Consider the following 22798-nt stretch of genomic DNA (forward strand, 5'->3'; position numbering starts at 1 on the left):
ATTTGAGGGATACATAGTTAAGATATTCACTCTAATCAGGGCTAAACAGTTAATTTCTAGAAATTTTTCAATTTTGTATCGAATAAAAAAATGATCTAAATGAAATAGATAATTATATTTTATGTAGTTTGAATCAATAAATGTTCTGATAAATTACGAATTTTAAATTTTTATACAGATTCCCTGTTCTGTGTGTCATATTTAATAAAATATTCTTGGGAACTAATATTTTCAAGAAAATGTTCCATTCTTTTGCAATTAAAACTTATTAAGTTATGAACATTTGAATGTCTCTATTTTATAATAATGCCCGATTTTAGACCTTTGCATTGACCATCGTAAAGAAAATATGCCATAAAGGGCTTGAACTTTCCCCGAGACTGATTGTCTAAAATAATGTAACTGTTGATTGTTCTAAAATAATTATATTCAAAACTTTTATTTCTCGGTCAAGATTGATCACAGATGATTAAAATGATAGATTGTCAAGATAAATTCACTGAATACGAATCAAACTATTGAATAAAATTTAGATTTCATAACTGCTTTCAGAAGTACTCTTATTGATTGAAATAAAAAATACTGACCACATTTAAATCTTTTTGAAGGTAAAGCTGAATTTTATGAGGAATCAGAAAAGTTTTTATAGAATAATTCTTGAAAATATTGCATACATTATAAAAAAAATATTCTGTGGCACACATAAGATTACAATGCTGAAGAATTTTGTCTTCCATTTCAAATTTAAATCGAACGGAAAATTAGAGCCATATATAGTAGAATGAGCAAAATATTATAAGGCTTCTATAACAACATGAGTTAAGTGACTACCGAAATTAGAAACTTAAAATTATTTTACTGATGAAGTGACTTGGGTTTCACTAAAGAAGTGACTTAGATTTTACTTGAGCAGTGACAAAGTATATAAATATTTAATTGAAAATTTTAGAAAGCATTATTTCTGGCAAACAAACTGGTCGCCAAAGCCGATTAGTTGTTCAATAAGACTCCAGTCATTTAAAAACTATTAATGTTTTTTGGCATTATTATTGGGTTTAGACTGATTTGTAGCACATTATGAGTAGCGTTTCTAATTAGAAATAGAAATTACAAAGACACATTTTATTTTCATCATTTATTTCCTTTTGACAAATGGATTTACAACATTGCATAACAAATTCAATATACAGGGCGACTCAAAAACCTTGAATGCAGCTTTTATTCGTTAAATATTGACCATAGACATATACTGTAAATTACAAAGGTACGTAAAAAAAGTGCAAAATGTTATGAAATCGAAAAGTGAAAATGTTATGTCACGACAACCTTCTAAAATGCATCGTTGCAATTCTGCTTCATTTAAGGGAGGTGACAAATAAACCGCTATACGTAAACGACCCCACAAAAAAAATCCATAGGCATTAAATCAGGTGATCTAGGCGGAAATTCGACTAGATCATGCAAGCCAATCCACTTATCTGGTAACTAGTTATTTAATCAGTGTTTCACAACTGTAGTATGGTGAGCTGGAGATCCATCATTTTTGAACCAAACATGTAAAAGTACTATTAGAGGAAGTTCCTCCTTAAAATCAGGAAAAACCACATTTAGAATCTCATAAACATATCTGTCTCCTGTCAACGTACCATCACACAGTATAGGTCCAAGCAAGCAGTTTTTGAAAATACCACACCATGCATTCACAGAAAATTACCACTGATGATGAATAGAATGTACCACTAATGGATTTGCAAAAAGTGCTCATTTTGAGGATTTATGCATCCATCTTGTTTAAAACAGCATTCGTCTGCCCAAATTATGTTTTTCAGGAAAGAGGGATTAGCATCTTCCTGATTAAGAGCCCAATTACAAAAATCTGGATGACATTGATAATCTGTTGGCTCCTGTCCCTGCACACTATGAATGCTAAAAAGATGCCATCTATTACGTCTCAGTATTCACCACACTGCTGCGCTGATAAGTTCATTTCTGAAGCAGCAGTACAAACACTACTATGTGGATGACTGCAAAATATCAATTTCTTCATCAGTTGAGTGAAGTATGGGCCTACCTGGTCCACCTAAAGGATATACGCTTCCTCTTTCATGCATACATTGCACTAATCAGGAAATAAATCTCCCAGAAGGATCTCAGGAATTGGGATATTTAGGCCGAAATTCACATACAGTTTTGCTAGCACTGCGATTGCATGTACTGTAAAGCATTAGGATATCAAAAAGTTCTTCATTGCTGTATTGTGACATACTGTTTGTACAAGGCTAATTGCACTCTCAAAATGTAGCAAAAGTGTGAAATATTTATTTGCAAGTTATTCTTATGTAAGCTATGCTATTGATCAATGACAGAGCACAAATAACATAATATAATGACGCTTCTGTTGAGATTACGGGACACACCAATCAGAGGCATATATTTACATATGCAAATATTTCTAAGTTTTTTACAAGTTCATTGACTGTGCTATTTTTAAGTTATATTCTGTAATTCATGATATAAAATTTTAAAGTATTTTTCAGGAAGCATAGATTTTAAAATTTGTATTTAAAACTAAAGATATGAAGCATATTTTATTTCCAAATGATGCATTCCTGCGTCGCGTCATCAGGCACTGAAGCTGTAAATATTTGCATTTTAATTTGTAACTAACCCTTCATCAACTTTGTTTTAACATACCTTTGAGAGCTTTCATGATAAAATTCTGAAATTTTGACCAATTTGAAAAAATTTCCTTATTAGAGGATGGGGCACATTTTACTTATTGGGAATTTTTTATCTGGAGTCTGTATAAAAACTTAAATTTTGTATTTTTTTAAAGTTTAATCCCCTGAAAATTTTAATCAATTTCATACATTTTGCATCTTTTTTTACTCAACTTTATAATTTACAGTATATGTCTATAATCAATATTTAAGGTATAAAAGCCTTGATCAAGGTTTTTGAGACAACCTGCATAACATACATAAAAAAAAAAATGATACAAAACATTTTGATCCTCTTCCAAGGATTTACAATATTGCATAACATATTTAATATATAGCACATATAAAAAATGATACACAATATTTTGATCCCTTTCCATAACAGCATGTTTACATTCATTGTTGGGAAAGACCATTATTACACAAAGCATGGACAAGTCAGCACTATTGCACAAACAGAGGGTAGTGGTATTTTTTGAACAGGATTCTGTCTGGAATGATGTTGAGAAGCTTCAAAAAGATATTGATCAACATATAGTTGTGGCCAAAATTGTGGACACTTTTGAAAATCATTATGTTTCCTTAACTTTGTATGCTTATAGAAAATGTAACATTTCACAAAATGCAAACTCTTATATATCATTTTACAGAGAATTTAATTGTGATTTCAATACCAAAGCACATTTCAAATATTTGCAATACAAAAAAAAGTTATTTTTACTTCATCTGAATAACAAACACAGTGATAAAGTGGATTATAATTTCTAACTTTCCTGACAAATCGCTGTTCTTGTTCTGGGAACCAATCATATGTTAATAATTGCTAATAGAAGCTGACAACATGTTTGAAGTTGGAACAAGTCATTGATGTGCTTTTATCTGTAGAAGGAAGACTTTTTTTATGTAATCAAATTGCAAGATAGTAATTTTGTTACATTTTTTAATATATAGTTGGAATTTTTGTAAATATTTCTAATATTTAGTCAAGAAGCATTAGAATCAAATAAATGAATAAATTGTACACCTAGAAAGAGAACCAAGATTAGTATGTTACATGAATGTGGTTTTTCCTATGCTGAAATATCAGGACAGGTGGGTGGCTCAGTGACTACATCTGAAGTCCGAAAGTTTTGTTTACGATATCAGGAGACAAACTCAATAAAAATCAAAGCAGGAAATGGCTGAGAAAGGTGCACCACATCTGTTGATGACAAAAGAATAAAAAGATCAAGATAGAAGAATGTCATTAGCGGCCATCAGAAGCCAATTGAATGATGTTGGCATTTATGGCAGTTCAAGAACAAGATTATTAGAATTTGGACTAAGAGGTAGAATTGAATGATAAAATCCTTATCTCAATTTACAAATGCGTATAAAAAGATTACAATATGCAAAGGAACAGAATTAATTGGACAGATGATCAGTGGTCACAAGTTATAAGGAGTGATGAAACAAAGATATTGTTATTCGGTATTGATAGCGAAAATAATTAAGATATAGAATAAGCAAAGAGCTACATCCTGACTGCATTCAGGCAACTATAAAGAACTCAGTGTTTTGATTTGGTCATGCATGTTAGCAAGCGGTATTGGTCTCCTTCATGTTCTCGATGGGACATTAAATGCAAGAAAATACATTGACACTACTCTAGAACCAAACCTTACACCTTTCATCATTGATCTCTTTCCCAAAAATGCATCATTTATTTTTCAGCAGGATTCAGTTCCTTGCCACACAGCAAAAATAGCGAAAGAGTGGTTTAGTACAAACAACACTGAATTGTTATGGCCAGGAAACAGTCCCGACCTCAAAATTATTATGCCATCGTTTAAAAACTCTTGTACATATGAAGCGTTCATCAAATAAAAGAGAATTAATTGAGGCTATAATTGCTTCCTGGCATTATGCAATAGCGAAGAAAGAGCTTAAAACTCTCGTCAACTCGATGAAACATCAATGTGATGCTGTAATAAAAAATAAAGGTCACCCTACTAAGTACTGATAACTCACTGCAGTCATCAGCATTTAATGTATCTCGCTAACTATCGCCACTCAACTTTTTTTGTATTGCAAATATTTGAATTTTGCTTTTTGTATTGAAATCAGCAATAAATTCTATTTAAAATTATGCGCAAGTATTTGCATTTTGTGAAAAGTTACATTTTCTATAAGTATATGAAGTTAGAAAACATAACGATTTTCAAAAGTGCTCACAATTTTGGCCACCACTGTAATACATGTAATGGCAATGGTCTTGCTTCGGAAATGGGGTAGAAATATAATCATCTGATCCAGCTTTGCTTCATTCTGAGGTGCCAATTCTTTTAAATTTCTAAAGTAATATGAGGTGGAACTGTATAACAGAGTGGACTGGAATTTCTTTTTCTTCTCAGGTGCAGTATGAAATTTCTAGTAGATGGGAACCTGTGAAAATAAGGAAAGGCCATATACCACAGGTTATCAAATTTAGCCATTACAATTTTTGACATAATTTTACACATATATGATGGTTGAGATTTTACTGTTGTAAAGAGCATTAGTGTAAATCATGATTTTTAAGTGATTTAAGCAGGATATGATTTCAGATGCAAAGCACAGTGTGAATTCATGCTTGGCCCATTTCTTCTGAACTATTCCAGCCTCAGTTGAACTTTGATTTCAGCTGGGTGTGCTGTTTTGAAACTATTGTTCTAGGCTGTTGCCAACAGCGTTAGCTTTCTTACAGTCAAAATAGGCTGTGATATTTTTATTGATGATAGGGGGCATGTTATTTTTTTATTATTTTTATTTATTTATTTATTTTTTGTTATTGGTTAACTTTTTGATAAGATTCCATTGATTGAGCTGTCTGAAGAGAGTTGTTTAATAAGAGTAAATCAGCACATTTGTTCTTCCCCATTAAAGAGTTTTCCCGAGATTGTTTTGAGCTCTATTAAAAAAAGTTTTCATCACAAAGGTCCCTCTTTGATTGCACAGGCATCAATGTCCCTATACTCTGTTTCACCCTAACTTGGCAGTATTGTAAGAAAATGTGACGCTCCGCGTTGGGAAGGAGTTCCCCATCAATTCCGACTTTAAAATAGTTAAAATGCGCAGAAATTTATCAAATAATATTATAAATTACAGAAATCCTTTTTTTTTATCAGCATGTATTTAAAATTATTCTCAAGTTAGAAGTGCTTATGTGTTAAGTATTTTGTAAATAAAGCAAACAAATAAAACTAAAAGATTGACATAATGAATTCCACTTTGGCTAGAACCGGTCTTCAAGGACAAATATTTGGCACGCTTTTCTTTTATGTCTCCGCAAACTCAGCTTCATTCAGTCCGCAACCATTATCATCTTTTGTACTTATTTATTCTCGCTTTTTTACCAGCTGATATTTTTGATACTATTAACCACATTAGTAGTTATTAGTTTTGATTGTTGAATATTTATTCGATTCGTCATTTCTATTCACTACTAAAATGTCTGAAAAAGAGAAAGTGTTATCACCGACTACGCTGTGCACACCTTCAAGACAAGTGAAACCAACAAAAAGTGCAGCATGAAGAAACATATTAAATGTTTATTCTCGACTCCGAGAAAACCCTAAAGATTCTATCAATCAAATCGTCGATAAAATTTCGCATCTTACAGGTGTTTCACAATAAACAGTTTTCCTTTTGAAAGAAGAAATAAAGGCATCCAGTCCTTTAAGAACCCATGGAAAGAAACGACAAGGCTCAGTAGGTAAACATTCAGATCTTGTAAAATCTGATGATTTTACATTATCCTGTATTTGACGAAAAATCCATGCATTTTTTTGTAGAAATGAGATTCCAAAATTAGATAAAGTTTTAAAAGATGTAAACGATGATACAGATATATTTTCGAAAAACATTGGTGAAACTACGCTTTTCTTTTGAGAAACGATGAAACGAAATGAAATAACTCTAATGATTTATTAAAATAACGTATCAATAATATTGAAAAAATAATGAAAATAAGGAAACAATTAATTCTCCGATAAAGTGATAATATAAAAACTGATAAATATTTACTATTTGGCGAAAAATTTGCGAAATAAAGTTTCACCAGCGATCTGCATTTCTAATAATTTTCTACTTGAAAGTAACCCAGTTTCCCTGACAACGACTGCGATTCGGCATGCCTAGAATATACACTACTGCCAAGTTAGGGTGAAACAGAGTATAGTAGAAATTTAATTTCTCATGTAATTGGAAGCTTATTTTGGATACAATGATCAACTTTAATGGAGTTATTCAGGGCTGTAATGATTTCCTCAGAAAATCTGGCATCTGGCATTATACCATCCCTGAGGTTGAGTGTGGCAATTCAAGGAGTTTTTTTAATCCCAGCAAATGGGAATCAAAGCATCAGCTTTATTACAGAGATGGTCACCAGAGAGGTTGCTGAATACTTCCACAGTAAAAAGGTATATCAGAAAAGAAAACTGGCATAGTTCATCAATTTATCATCAAGAAAGTTTATTATATACTTACATTTTTTCTAACATCCACTATTTCTGATTCGATCCTCTACTATGTTTTCTTTGGGCACTTGGCTAAGAAGGTTCAAACCAGTTAAATAACGTATTTCCAGCAGAGTTTTCTAAAAGAAAAAGAAACAATGATTCAATAAAACCAGAAACTAAATTAAATTATGTTTAACAAAAGCATATAATGACAACTTCAAATGCTCTAACTTCCAATACTGTTTTTAATTAAAGATTACTGGTTTCAGTGAATTTGCTATTATAATAAATATACATTACATATAACATACAATAAGCTTATGTGGTATTCAAAATAAAAATTTGGCCAATTAAACTTTATAAGAACATTATAAAAAGCATTTTAATTACATTTCATACAAACACACAATTATATAATGGGAAAAATAGAAAATAATAACCAAAGAAATTAGGTTTGTCTTCTGATTTATCAGTATAATCATGTAATAATATCCACCCATCACATTCCATGATCCCACATAGCACTTGCTATGCCTCTTTTCAGAATTACACAACTACCATAATATATTTCAAACATGATAGTTGGCAAATTAGTATGGCAATCATTACTGTTTTAGAAGCAATACAGTTTTCCACTTCAGTATGTTAATCAGATAGGAAACAGTGATGTAGCATTTTAGGAATGCAGATTCAGCAGGTCAATCCACAAGACTTATATCCACTTCTGAGATAATTAAGCCTTTTCAAGACAGGTACTATTATTCGTAAAAATGAACTGTGAAACATCAAACTTAAGCTGTACAATAAAATCTCTAAAATTATTTAACAAAAAGTTTCAGCTAAACAAAGAGAGGTATGCTGTTCTCAAATATGATGCTTGTTCAACAATGACATCACTGTCAATTCACAGCAGTGATCCTTCTCTTCAGAGTTTTAGGATTGGGTTTCAGTGTTTTAAATTTTTAAGTTTTTTGAATTACAATAATCCATATTTGGTTCATCTAATTAATGTTTATTTTACAATCCAGTACAATATCTGCATGATGGATTTTTAAATGAGACCTACAGCATTTCTTGGTTAATTGCAGCTCAATGTTCAATTCTGAAAATCATGAAAAAGTAGAAATATAAACTGCACTGGAAAAGTGAAAACTATTACAGGGACCTCATCAGTTGCCGTATTTCCCATATGAATTTCATTGTCTTAGACAATGAGAATCCAATATTAAAATTACTAGTATAATATTAACCCTAATACATGTGAAATATACAGCAATTCAAAAACATAATGAGCAAAATGGAGAATACTAGTCCTTACATCAAATTTTGAAACACATTCAAAAACAGAAGGAAGTTTTTACTATATTATCAAAACAAATATAAAAAAAGAAAGAAAAATATTATTAATACACATGTTAGCCTTCAATTAAAATGAAAATTTGAGAACTTTTAATTACAGCACTATTTACTTGCATATCGTCACTTGTGTTATTGGAAGGACGGTTGTGAATTTTTAGTTACTGGATTTAATGTCTTGTCTTTATTCATTTCAATGGAAACTCATCTTTAATGACAATATTAAGATAATTAAATTACATAAGATAATTATTAAGAGGAATTCATATTAATATGCTCCGATTATAATAATGCTCTATAATTAAGATTTTAGAAGTTTTTGGTTAAGTCCATACTGCAGTCATACATTCCAAATCGAAAGCAGGAAAACAGAGGCTATTGGAAAGCATTCAGAGCTCCACAAATAACTTTTATACGAGATCTCATGCATTTTATTGACAACTGTTACTTACATAGACTCTTTAGATGACTCATTCCAGCTGTCTGGAGGCTTTGTACATTAGGAAGTGTTGGTAGAATGATCTTAAATTAAGAATACCATTGCACAAAAGCTATTTTTACACTATCTTAAAATTAAAATAATAATAATAATAACTTTTCACTCGCATCATTTCTATACAACTATTTTTGGCATTTTTTTCTTAATTTCTGTGCAAGGATACAATGCAAATTGAAGATAAGGATTCTAAAATACCTTTGAATATAAAGAATTCAAAAACTATAAAATTTAAAACTATATGTATTTTACTATACATTTACATAATGGAGATGGAGTTCTGAGCACAGCAGCTAATAATGTACAATACATTGGATCTGTAAACCTGTAGTTTAAGTATGAGTTAACAATAAACATACAGTTGAAGATGTTGGAAATTACTAGAAGTGCCTTATCATATAAAATGCTTCTAAATTGTTTAACTGTGTATTATTAATTAGAAAATCACAACATATTTTTTTCTTTTTCAAATTGCCAGCATTTAACTTAAAATTATCTATGAAAATGAAATGAATGCCATTTGGTTACCCTTGAATTCTTGATGTCTTTATCATCCACATCTAATGAGTTTTCTATTACATATCCCGTTACTTTGCATCTGTTGCGTTCATCTTTAATTGCTAAAATCTTAAAAATGGCATCTGGAACTTGTACTTCACTGCCTTCTCTCACAAAAATGGGTTCCTTCCTAGAAATAAACAAATGCATAGAATTCATTATTCCTTTAAGCATAAAACAGTCTTATACTGTTAAGTATTTCATAACTACTTCCATATTTGTTTTAAAAGGTTCAGCATACATCTTGAGAACTGATATGGGGGGAAGAGCAAGATGAAAAGTTTCAACACGGTAGCTATTCTACCAGGTTTTGAAAAAACACTGCCCGTACCTAGTATTTACAGATTGATCTTACTTTTTCTTTTCCCTTTATTTATTGCCCAACCTATTCTTGATGGTATATGAAAAACTGTTCCCTTTCTAATGAAACTCAATGTAGAATAAACAAAATTGAATGCTTAGAAAACAAAAGTTATTCTCAAATACTAAGACACTAAAAATCATAAAGTTAAAAGAACATTTATTCTCAAAAACTAGGTTACATAGATTTATTTTTGCAAACATTTCCCCATCTTTTGCTAACACTAAAATATATGTAAAATATTTATGTGGACAGGAAATCGGAACGAATTTGTTAATCATTATTTGGCAACAGTTTGCATGTTCAGATCTTTCACATCCTTTGTATTAATTGGCTTTGATAATAAGAAAAAAATTTTATGTTGAGAAGTTTCAATAGTAGACCCAAATCTTTAAAAATCTTTTGACTTCCAACTGCATTTTTGTAGCCTCTAAGAAAGACTAAAATCAAGCAAAATTTAGCACTCTGATACTTTTATTATAAAAATAAAATAAATCAGAAAAGCTGTATAAAGTATCTTGCAAAAATTCATATCTAAAGTTTAGGGTGTCATCAGGGTAATGGCATTCTTAACTAAGAAGCAAGCATAAGGAAACGGCACATTCATCAAAGCTGCACAACATCCTCAATTTTTTTTAAATAATTTTTTTTTAATTTAATTTTCTTACTTTTCCCTTTCGATGTCTTTTATTTACATTATCACTGTGAGAACTTCATGATCAATGAAAGCAAAAGAAAGTGAAAAAAAAACCTTATAAATATAAAACAAACCCAGGTTTCAGGGTCATTTGTCATACTGTTTATGAAAGCCCACTGTGCATATAACTTATTGATGAATAGAAAAAAAACCAACAATGCTTGCATTTTAAATTTAAAAGTCGCAAGAATGAACAAAACTGGGTTGAAATGATTACCTTTTTTTTCCATGTCTATCCAAAGTTCATCCCCCCCCCCCATCTTTCTCATTGGACGTTTATAAGTTTAGGTTTCAATATCTATTGCCTTCATAGAAACATTTGCTTTATTGAATATTAATTTCTTTTGCTAGAGATCACTCTTAACAAAAAGGCAATTTTCTAAAATGTTATTCAAACAGAAGAAATTTCAATGTGGGGAAAGAAAATCTAATACTTTCTTCTGTTGAACTATTACTTCAACATTTACAGAATTTTCTACTAATGAAACTAGGAGGAATTAATATCATATGCTGTTTATTAAAATTTTATGTTTAGATGTTTATATTTTAAAATCCAAAAAACCTTCATATATGACTGCGAAATCATTCAAATGCAGACTGAAAATATTGCAAACTTGAGTGTGCATCCATACTTGAATACAGAATCTGGATGTAAAGTTCTGTTCCTTCCTGCTTTACTTTGAAGTACACAATGGATAGACATTATAATATTTTTAAATTTATTTTAATATTTTAGATTTACACAATATCTGCAATTTAATTATACATGTAAGAAAAGTTATTCTTTAATATAATTCTTAGTTGAAAAATATATTGGTTCAAACATGCATTTTTCTTTTTCTGTATCTGAAGTTAGCAAAGAAAAAGCATTTCAGCCGCCAAAAATACTTATCTTCTGTGTGTTAAGACCTTTCTGAATTCGAACAATAAATTTTTGGAATTACATCTATCTCTATTTTAAACTCAAGAAATTAACAGAACATAATCACACTCACAAAAGAACTATGCCTCACATCATAGAAGAACCGAAGGTAATCTAAATTACCCTCGCTACAAAAACATTAGATAGGAAACAGTAAAAGCGGTCACTCATCTCGCTACAACTCCAATATTTGAGTGTTGAAATAATTATAAAAACAGGGCTGTTAATATTTCTGCTTATCATCTGAGATTTAATAATCTGAATTTAAGTCAATTGACATGCTTTCTACTGATACAAAATGCACAAGTTAATATTCCTGATAGGAATTTAACAAATTATAAATTGTAAAAACACTTAAAATACTATAGCTTTACATCTGAAAAAAGTCTGATAGTCAGTCTGACAATAGGAGTAATTTCTTCATTATTTATAAATAGAAATATGATTTTTTTTAAATTTTTTTAATTTGTAAGAAAATGAACAGAAAAGAACCCTTTTTCTTATGCCAACACCATAGTTATAAAAGACAAATTAGCACTTTTTTAACAACAAACCTTTCAGTATGAAATATTGTTCCAGTGATGATGTGCACGTTTCCATAATCTTTTACAAATTTTCTTCCTTGCCTTTCTATCTTGCTTATTAGATTATTCACCTTTTTATGCTGAAAGTAATCAAATATAATATCAAATTTTGCCTAAAAATCACATTTAATTAAATATGAAATTGGAAAAAAAAAGAAAATATATAATATTAAATGCTATCTCAGAACTTTTAAAATAATAAAGTATATATTAATATACACAACAATTTACAGTACTTATAATTCCAAATCCAATGACTAATCTTTAAATGTATACTTTTTTAGAAATCCGCAATCGAAATATCTTTAATTATTATAATGATCAATTATATACATATTATATATATAAAATAAGGGTAATTTATTTTTCAAATGTGTATTTCTCCATGATGAAATAAATAAAAGATAATTATTCAATCACTAGCAATAAATCATTGTAATTGATAAATAATTGTATTAACCCTTTTTTTAAATGCCATTTATTTTGGATTATTGTATGTTTTCATGCATAATCTAAGAGTTTTTATAATATTCTTTAAAATCAACTACAGATATTATTCCATGTACAAATATGCTAATCTTGCAAAAAAAAAAAAAAAAAATGTAGCATAAACTTGGTATTCAGGTGAAAGTGACAACAGCCTAATGTAATACTTATATTTCTACAGTTCATTTTTCTTAAGAAAAGCAAAATAATCATTTTATTTTCGAAGTTGTTAATTGTTGTCACAGTGAAGGACCTATGAAGAAATGCTGAACAGCCATATTCCTGATAGAATTTTTTACAAATGCATTCATACATTGTTAGAAATTTGCTATAAATCAAATAAAATGTCACAGAAAATAAAAACTAGCAGGTATACAACAAATTATGTACAAGGCAAATGAATGAGGGGAAAATATACAAACTTCAGATATATTTATCAGAGTTAAATTATTGTCTTGTGTCTTAAATTATTATCTGGTCTCTTGTCTTTCCTCATAGTTACTTGATTGAAACACAGTCCACACATTTTACTTGCTTGGTAATATTTTTACACCTCAAGGCAAAAAATTTAAAGGACACAGAATTCTTCATTTTTTAAAATTTTTATTTCAATCTATACATGGATTTTAAATTTATCTAATTTTTTAAGGAAAAAATAATATATTCTTAGCTTGTGTTCTGAAATATATGGTAATTTCAATAACATTTTTCAACTCTTGGTTGGTATTCATTTCCTGATATTTCTTGACACTGCTAATATTTTTTTTTTTTTTTTACATTGAAATTATGCTAAGATTAGAACTAAAAGCTCATTTTCTAGCTACTTAATGATTATTTTGAAACACACTTTATTTTTTTGCCTGAAGATCAGATGACAAATGATTCCCACCACTATAGACCTCTGATCAAATGAATGTGTCTGGTCCTCAAATTGAGATAATCTAGTTAAGATTAATAACACACATAATCTGCAATTATTAACCTTATGAACCCTGACCACCTGATATCACCCTGTTCAACAGGGACCTGACTCAGGCGCTTTGGGGCGATTAAATGAATTTAAATCAGAGCTTGTTGAGAAATACCTTTTATCACTGAAACTCATTTAATTGCCTCAAAGCGCCGAGTCAAGCCCCTATTGAACAGTGCGACATTGGGAAGTCATGGCTCATAAGGTTAAACTTATATTTCAAAGACTACAATATGCTTATTATTAATCTAAAATATTCAATGATTTAAAAATCAAAGACAAATCCAAAGAAATAAGCAACTAACTGCAGGTGATCTTGTAAAAATAATACATTTAGTAGTTAATAACATCCAATTTTACCCATTTCATAAATATCTTAAATCACTTTCCAAACATCAAGAAATAATAAATACAAGTAAAAGAATCGATTTTTTTTAATGGAGAAAAATGAACGAAAGACCTTTAGAAATTGATTCTCTAAGCAGAATTCATAAATAAACTTTAAACACATATTATTGAAATAACTTTCATTGCCGCAAAAGATATCAATGCAAATCAACACTATTGTTCAATCCATTTACTAGAAATAGATATTGTGGCTTTACAAATATTTTTACAGTCAAATTTTTCAATAATAATAATATAAATTAATTACAATACAGTTAATGTTATTTATAAAGGTATATAGGAATGTTTCATAAGTCAATTAAATAACATTTACATTTCAAATTCAGAAATAGATGCTTTAAAAGTTTTGAAAATTAAGCTCAGTCATTTCTATCTAAATATTTGAAGAAAAAAAATAATAATTTCATTTCCTTGAAAATCTTAGCCATAAGTTCCCCAAAAGAAAAAAAAAATGAAGTCAAAATGCACATAACCTAATTTACTTGATTATAAATTATTCTGATAAAGGATCTGATAAATAAAAAAAAAATGCAAATTAGAATTAAAAATAAAGGAAAACCTTTTGTTTATGGGTCTATTATTGCTTATTATAAAAAGAAAATTATTTAGGATATTTTTAATGTTAATTTTTTTTTAACCATGCAGAAAAAAGAGAGAGAGGGAGAGAGAGGAAAAAAACACTCTCAATTCAAAATGACTAGAAAGGAAAAAAACACTCTCAATTCAAAATGACTAGAAAGGAAAAAAACACTCTCCATTCAAAATGACTAAGCAGTTGGATTTTTCAGTAATTTTATGATGACTACATCATTTATAAGAAACAAATATACTCTTATGATAATTTAAATAAATATCAACATGAATTACCATTGGTGCAATATTGGAGATGAGAAAAGTGCTATAGTAGGCTTTACGATTATATCGATGATTTGCTGCAGCGGCTAAGTGTCCCCTTTCATAGTTGTTTTCTTGCCAATCAGTGCAGTCGGCTAATGATGCCACTCCATTGATACCTCTATCTTCTTTGAATTCGATAGCATCATGCCGTGTTAAATAAGAATGATTAAGATGATTAGAGGTCAAACATTCCTGAACCCATTTAGCCACTTTACGTTCTAAATTGTAAGACATCACATAACAGTCTCTTTCAAAAATATTCTCTAAACTTGGATATCCAAGACACATAATTTCATCTTTAGTACTTGGGGGTACATCAACTTCTCTTGAAAACTCAGGAGTAGTGCTGAAACAAAAGAAATGGATTTAAAAAATATCCCTATCTAACATGTTTAAAATGGATCTAACCAATATTTAAAACAAAAAGAAAAATGATTGGGAAAAACATTTTTGAAATCACCAATACAAATTTCAATTCAATATTTCTAAAGTTGACAAACAATTTCAATTAAAAATAAGCGAAATTTTGGTATTTTTCCGCAAAAATTCCTAAAAATATTTTGACACAATGATAATTTTTACATTAACATAAAAAGATATGTTAAAATTCAAAACATTTTTTAATATGATTTTTTTTTATTCCAAATTATTTTTTTTTAATTAAGTGTTTTGTATCAATAAATTTCATTCTTGAAGTGAAATTCGAATCATTTTCATTGTTACTATTAATATTTCATCCTGGCTTTTTTTTTTTCTGTTGTTTCTGAGCAAACTAGGAGGATTTGACTTCTATTTTCATGCTGAGTAGTTTCCACTATGAAATGTGGTTTTAGTAAAATTTTGTTTTCTTACAATTAAGGTTTTAACTTCAAAATCAAATAATGATGACAACTGTCCTTTCCTGTCATATAACTGAATGCATAAATTCATGGATAGGAAATGCATAGCACAATGGATTGAGTGATGTAAAGATTCTAAAATAATATGAGTTATATACGTATCAATGTTTGAAGATTTCAGTGAGGAAGCATGGGAAGAAATAGGTGCAAAAAAAAGTATTTAAGCAAAATTTTATACAAACATTAATAATGGCAAAGCAACTGGTCAAAGATAGCTTGCATTTCATAAAAAAATGATGGGGGAGGAATTGCTGGTAATTTCACTCGCAAGTAGTCTCATCTGTAATTTAGATATAATCTAAGGAAATAATTAATAATAAATTATTTAGATAGTGAGATATTGAGTTAACACTCACAAAATTTTTAATTTTCTGAACAATTTTTGCATTAAAAAGTAGTCTAAACTTTTTAAACTACTAAAATTATCTTATGTTAGTAATAAATAAAAATTAACCATTTTAGATGTATTAAAAGAAAGTCCTTATTTTATTTCACCTGACATCATGTTTTTTTTTTTGTTTTTTTTATCAAATCTATTTCCGATTTTTTTTTTCTCTTAGTAATCATAAGTTAGAAAATGAACTGGGAATTCCAAATTTAATTTGAAACATCTTATTGACTCTCTCAAATCAGGGTGTGTACAAGAAGCTTTCTCTCACACCATCTAAAGCAGGAGACAGGATCATAAGCATTCCACCCTTCCTTTTTCCCACTGAAGGAGAGTCTTTTCTTCTTGATTAATACCCGAAGGACATAATCAGTCAATGCCATTATTTGATGGCAAAATATTAGAAAGCCAACTTCTAGCGACTAGCAGATCAGGATGAGACTATTAAATTGGTAGTTATGTTAATTGTTATATATGCTTACATTAGATTTGGAAAAAATATGAATTAAATGCCCCCCTCCCTTTTTTTTTTCAATTTAAAAGTAAAGGCTTATGGGGAAAACATTTATTAATTTTGATTTTTAGAAGAATTTTTTGAAAATTCTACTTTCCAACCTTTTCTCCTATGTAGAATACAATCCATGTTTTGATTGGAAAAAAAAAGAGAATTCCCTCATTTGATCAATTTATTAATATAATTATTTTTTGAATCAGAAAAAAAAAATATTTCAAATGCTGCGATGTCCTTATATAACAAAAGTTCAGTGAGTGAAAAAATTATTAATTTATCAATAATTCAGTGTATTTTCAGTAATGTTTTTTTTTTTTTTTTAAGATAAACTGCATAGTGCATTACTTCTGTCAAGAATCCTTCCAGGATCTATTGAAGCCAATGGAATGATAGGAGATTTTAAGGATTTCATTATTTTTCAATGTGGAATTATGAAATATTTTACTTTAAGAAAAATGAACTCTTCAAGTTCAAATAATTTTTATAGGAACATTTCTTTACTGTACCTGGAAATAATGCCTATAACAATGAATATTTTTTAGATGAATAACAGTTATGTTAGTGAAACTATTTGGTAACATGAAATTACTAAAGATTCTATTAATTACAAAGATTACAGTACTGTGTTCAAAATAGCGTACAATTACTTCTATTACAATGACTTCACGATAAAGAAAATACACAGTTCAAGGAAAAATATTTACAATTAAACATTAAGTAATGAGTAATATTAATATTATCTCTTATTTTCAATTTGATAGCTTTTAATCAATTTTTTTATTAATTATTAATATAATTTTTTATACATAGCTTTTTTTCTTTATATTTTACAATAATCAGTTTATTTTCAATGTTTATTCTTATACTTTCTGACTTTCATTCAAAATTGTATAAAAAGAAAACATTAGAGCTTTAAGTAAATTGTGCATACAAAATACCCTACCACTTGTGTTTTATTTTTTATTTTTAAATTCATTGATTTATATATCCAATACATTAATTCTTGTTTTTTTCTTTCCAAGCTATTTTTATTGCCACCTAGGCTAAGACTTACTTTTTGAAATAGAAGCAAAAAAAAAAAAAAAAAATCTACAGTAAAAAATATTCTGCTTGTTTATACTCTGTAGTGAGTGATACATCCCATAACAAAAGCATGAATCAGCATGCCATAAAAAATTCATTACTATGCTTACTGTTTCATGTAGGGTTTACCAGAGAGAATATGCGGAGATAAAGAGAGTTAGATTTGGCGATATGAAAAGTAAACAAATTATAAAACATCCTAACCATCAATAGTAAGAGAAGTATCCATAGAGAAATCTTACAAAAACAACAAATAAAGAGCTCAGAGACAAATTTAGCCCATAGGATTCTGTGACTTACCAATAACAACCTTATTTACTGCAATAAATGTATATATACTAATGAAAAATTAAAGTTTTACTTACTTATCCATTATACTTTTAGAGGAATATTTTTTCTTTCTTCCCTTTTATCAGAAAATTGAAGAAATCTTTCTGTAATACTTTGTCAAAATCTTCTTTCTGAGAAATCTCTCTGTAATTCTTTGTCAAAATCTTCTTTCTGAGAAATCTCTCTGTAATTCTTTGTCAAAATCTTCTTTCTGAGAAATCTCTCTGTAATTCTTTGTCAAAATCTTCTTTCTGAGAAATATTTCTGTAATTCTTTATCAAAATCTTCTTTCTGAGAAATATTTCTGTAATTCTTTGTCAAAATCTTCTTTCTGATAAATATTTCTGTAATTCTTTGTCAAAATCTTCTTTCTGATAAATATTTCTGTAATTCTTTGTCAAAATCTTCTTTCTGATAAATATTTCTGTAATTCTTTGTCAAAATCTTCTTTCTGATAAATATTTCTGTAATTCTTTGTCAAAATCTTCACAAAATCAAGAAAATGATTCTAGACGATATGCACAAGTATGAATCAGAAATATTTCAGTTAATCTGCTTCTTTTTGCACTGATTAAGAATGCCTTCATAAAATAGTATCCCAGATTCATGAACTTTTCCTGGAATTCTCATAAAATGCAGCTGAAAAAATAGAAAAGAAGTATTAGGATAAAAATTAAACAGAAGAAATATAATTATAAAGTATATTGTATTTGAATTAAAATAGCAATAAAGATATAATGCAAATAAACATATAAAAATGAAAATTACTTCATCACTTATTTCATATTATATATATATATATATATATATATATATATATATATATATATATGAATTTCATTTAGATTATGAACAACTAAAGAATCACTGTACTAAAAACTTTCAGCTTATAATTTTCAAGGTATCTGCAATTAATTGTATTAGAGGTTTTAAAAATGAACATAACTAACCATTACAGATTTTTTTAACTTGCGAAAATCATTTTTACAAAAATTAATAAATAAATATTAAGAATATACAGATTTTACAAACAGTCAATAGTATTCATTCATCCTTAGAAGTAACAATTAAAAATAATTCTTTATATGTCCTGTGCCTATATACGTAATTATATCTTGTGTTTCATTTTTCAAGGGGGGAGGGAAGGAAGAAAATAGGGAAGTACAATTCATTTTAAGTCTATTATGTCATAAAATACTTTCTCAACTGATGTAATCTCAAGCTTAGCAGTAAAGAAATTGAATATTTGAAAATATTTAAAATACAATTTTCACTTTAAAGAAAATGTTTAATGTATGCAGCTTTTAAAATATCATCTAATATTTTATTTCAATTTCATTATAACAAAAGCATTATCTAAAAGGACAATTTCATGTTTCAAAATAAAATATTCGATTTCATTTCAGGAAAAATCTAACAATACAATTAGATTTAAATTTTTTTTTAATTTTAGTTTAATCAACTTAGAAAAGTTTTTTAAATTCTATATTTTTAAACCGGACACTCAAATTAATAATAGACAATGAAAATAAGTAATCCTACTTAAAATACATGATAGAAAACCAAATAACAAAAACTGAAGTTATATACAAAAATACATGTATAAATCCAAATTTGGCTACTTTTCATATAGTTTCAAATATTAAAAACAAAAGCACATTATTTATCAATTTACTTAAAATACCATCACATTCACATGAGAAAACGCAAACTCTTCCAAAATGACAAAAATTATATGGACTGAAAAGAAACTTATCAACATCGTAAATAACATTAAACAAAAGGAGATAATTAAAAAATTTCCTTTTTAACCAATATCTATATAGATAGAGAAATATATTATTGACATTAATCAAAATGATAGATAATAATCGTCTTCTCCCAAATTCATTCATATACAAAAGTTTATCTTAAAAATAAATCTATATATTAAGAAATTTACCTTAAAATATCATAAAACTATTAAATTCGTACCTAGTGCAATTCGAATGATAAGCATTTAATAAAGCAAGTTTTCTGAAATAGAAGATCTGAAAACACGTCTGAACAGATCCTATGTTAAGATTTAAATGGAATTTCCTGTTTTCTTGGTTTCAGTTCGTATTTTCAATATGATGCGGATACAGTTAACTTTTCATTTTTTTCAGTGAACTAAACTATAATAAAAGCTATATTGCTATGAGAAAAAAAAAAATCTTTCCAAAGCAACATAGAGTCTTTAAAAATTCACAAATACCTCTACATCATTCAAATCTATACAAAAACATCTTACAGTCTTTTTCGTTATGCATCTGCATCATACCAGTTACAACTCAACCAGGAATAATTCAATTGAAATAATGCCGGGATGAAGTGCTAATCCAAAAATCCGTTGACAGGAAGAAAGTCAAAAACCAGGAAGGGAGAAGAATAAATTTCTCCTCAAAGAAGTCCTAAACAGTCTAGGATATGTTCAGCAGAGGCCCGATGTTGGCAGCATTTCGGGCAAAGAGGGTAAGATTTTTCACACTGAGAAAAGAAAAGACATTTTTAAGGTGGCCACTATCAAGGCGCGAAAGACAAGTTTTGGTTTTTCTATCACAAGGAAGAATTAAGGATTGACCAGGCTTATTGGCCCTATACCATTCATGAGTAGGGGGTACCATCCAATTCTTCTTATTTAGGAATTTCGCCTGAGAGTAGAGATGCATAATCCACGATTTTTTGAATAACAAATAATATTGCTATTGTTATTTTTAAATATGCGTTCCAAGTATCTGTTATTTAAATCATATTATTAATTAAAAATTATTACTTAATATTAAATATAAAATTTATTACTTAATATTATATATAAAATTTATTAATTGTAATTAATACTTAATTTACTAATTTAATTTATATGTGATTGAATTAATTTATCTGTTTCAGCTTACTTCTTAATTTTTTTTTTCTCAAAACTATTTATTTATTAGAGTGAACCATTTTCTGGAAAAGATGAGTTAAAAATATATGTCATTTCTTTAAAATGTTTACTTTAGTCCTATATTCTACCAATAGATGGAGCCAGCAGTAAACAGAGTACATGTAATCAAAGTCAATCATGTCACGAGCAATTAAAAATGATCTGTATGGAATAGTGCATCATCAAATACGAATATCGGTCACTCCGGTAAAGTGGACCGGTGACTTCACAATTTCCAGTGAAGGCTCGCACTTTCCGGTGAAATCACCGCTGCGATAAATTTCAGTGATATGCAATTCAATGATACGATACGATAATTCCAATAACCGATCCGTTCACTTTTCAATCCAATCACAGATTTCTTTCGAGAGCTTCCATTGGACAGATTGTATCGTCACCGCTCCGGCAAATTTCAGTGATATCGTATCGATTGTTAGTTTCTATCGTGATCCAAAACCTGTAATCGAAATATCATCAGTAAGATCGTATGAAGGATTTGAATCACACCCCTCTTTGAAAAGTATTGATCACTTGTATTTGTGACTTTTTGATATTGGTTACGTAATAACCGCTCTGAAAATATTCGTCATCCCTACCTGAGAGAAGAGTTCTAATTATGTGAATTCAGCAGAAAATGAAGTCGCTAGGCTACTTCCTGCAAGCGTTAATAACAGCCGTATTTGATTCACCTGAAAGTGACTACGAAACAGTGGGTTTTGCTTGTTTATGGAGAAAAAAAAATGAATTATTATGGAATTGATTCATTTTAGAAATGACGAATATTTTAGGGAAGGTTATTACGTAACCAATATCATAAAGCCACAAATACCAGTGATCAATACTTTTCAAAAAAATTTCTGATTGGTGATATTTATTGGTGATATTTCGATTACAGGTCTTGATTCACGTTAGAAGGTAACAATCGATCCGATGTATCCAATGGAAGCTCACAAACAAAAATTCAGTCATGTATAGAGAATGAAAGAGTAACAATTTATATCAAACAACTTTTATATTGTAAAAAATGAAATGTTAGTAGTTTATTGTATTTAGACTGAAATTGACTGTTATCATAATATCATGTTATACCATTGTGCGCGTCAGTGATCTCTGTTTTAATAAATACAGGTCTTTTCATTGAAAATCAATTTCCATATCAGCATTTATTATATAATTTTTATTCCCAACTTCATTGCTACATGCATGTTCACTTTTTTTTTCTATTTTTTTAACATATTAATTTTTAATTATAAAATTCTGTAAAAGCATAAAAGTGTTTCTTCTAACTCATCTTTATATCCTATTTAACTTCTCTCTCTCTCTCTCTCTCTCTGTCTATATATATATATATATATATATATATATATATATATATATATATATATATCATAACCTTATTCTTGTTTATTAAATTTACTGTATTGTATGTTTTATTTTATGATATTCATTCAATGTAATTTTTATCAATGTAACTTTAGCATTTAAAAAAATTTCATAAATGTTCTGCTTTAAAAGTATATTGTTCAACCTTATGTTTTTATTAGTGATAAAAAAAACTGTTCTTTAGTATCTAGGATGTTTCTGTTGAATAAAATTGATTTCATCATTTACATTGACATTCTTGTCATACTGTGTTTATATTATTTCTAAATGTCTAGAAAAATAAATGTTCATAAGTAGTAAATAGTTTTTTGAATTAGTGAGTACATT

At 28.5% G+C, this 22798-nt stretch overlaps 1 protein-coding gene across 2 annotated transcripts; it reads right to left on the bottom strand.

Moving 5' to 3' along the window:
* Positions 1-1116: 1116 nt before the first annotated feature.
* On the bottom strand, positions 1117-20220 carry LOC129957239 (endonuclease G, mitochondrial-like). 2 transcript variants are annotated; one of them, XM_056069483.1, is made up of 7 exons: positions 20119-20220; positions 18180-18783; positions 14904-15279; positions 12143-12252; positions 9579-9738; positions 7227-7335; positions 1117-5144 (listed from the first exon to the last, which is right to left on the bottom strand). In XM_056069483.1, the coding sequence occupies exons 2-6, from the start codon at positions 18185-18187 to the stop codon at positions 7234-7236; spliced, it is 756 nt and encodes a 251-aa protein (XP_055925458.1). In that variant the 5' UTR covers positions 18188-18783; positions 20119-20220; the 3' UTR covers positions 1117-5144; positions 7227-7233. The 2 variants fall into 2 exon arrangements, with proteins under 2 accessions (XP_055925458.1, XP_055925459.1); XM_056069484.1 differs by having other exon boundaries at positions 20087-20216.
* Between the last annotated feature and the right edge of the window lie 2578 nt (positions 20221-22798).

This window comes from Argiope bruennichi, chromosome 11, assembly GCF_947563725.1.
Source record: "Argiope bruennichi chromosome 11, qqArgBrue1.1, whole genome shotgun sequence".
Taxonomy (NCBI): Eukaryota; Metazoa; Arthropoda; class Arachnida; order Araneae; family Araneidae; genus Argiope; species Argiope bruennichi.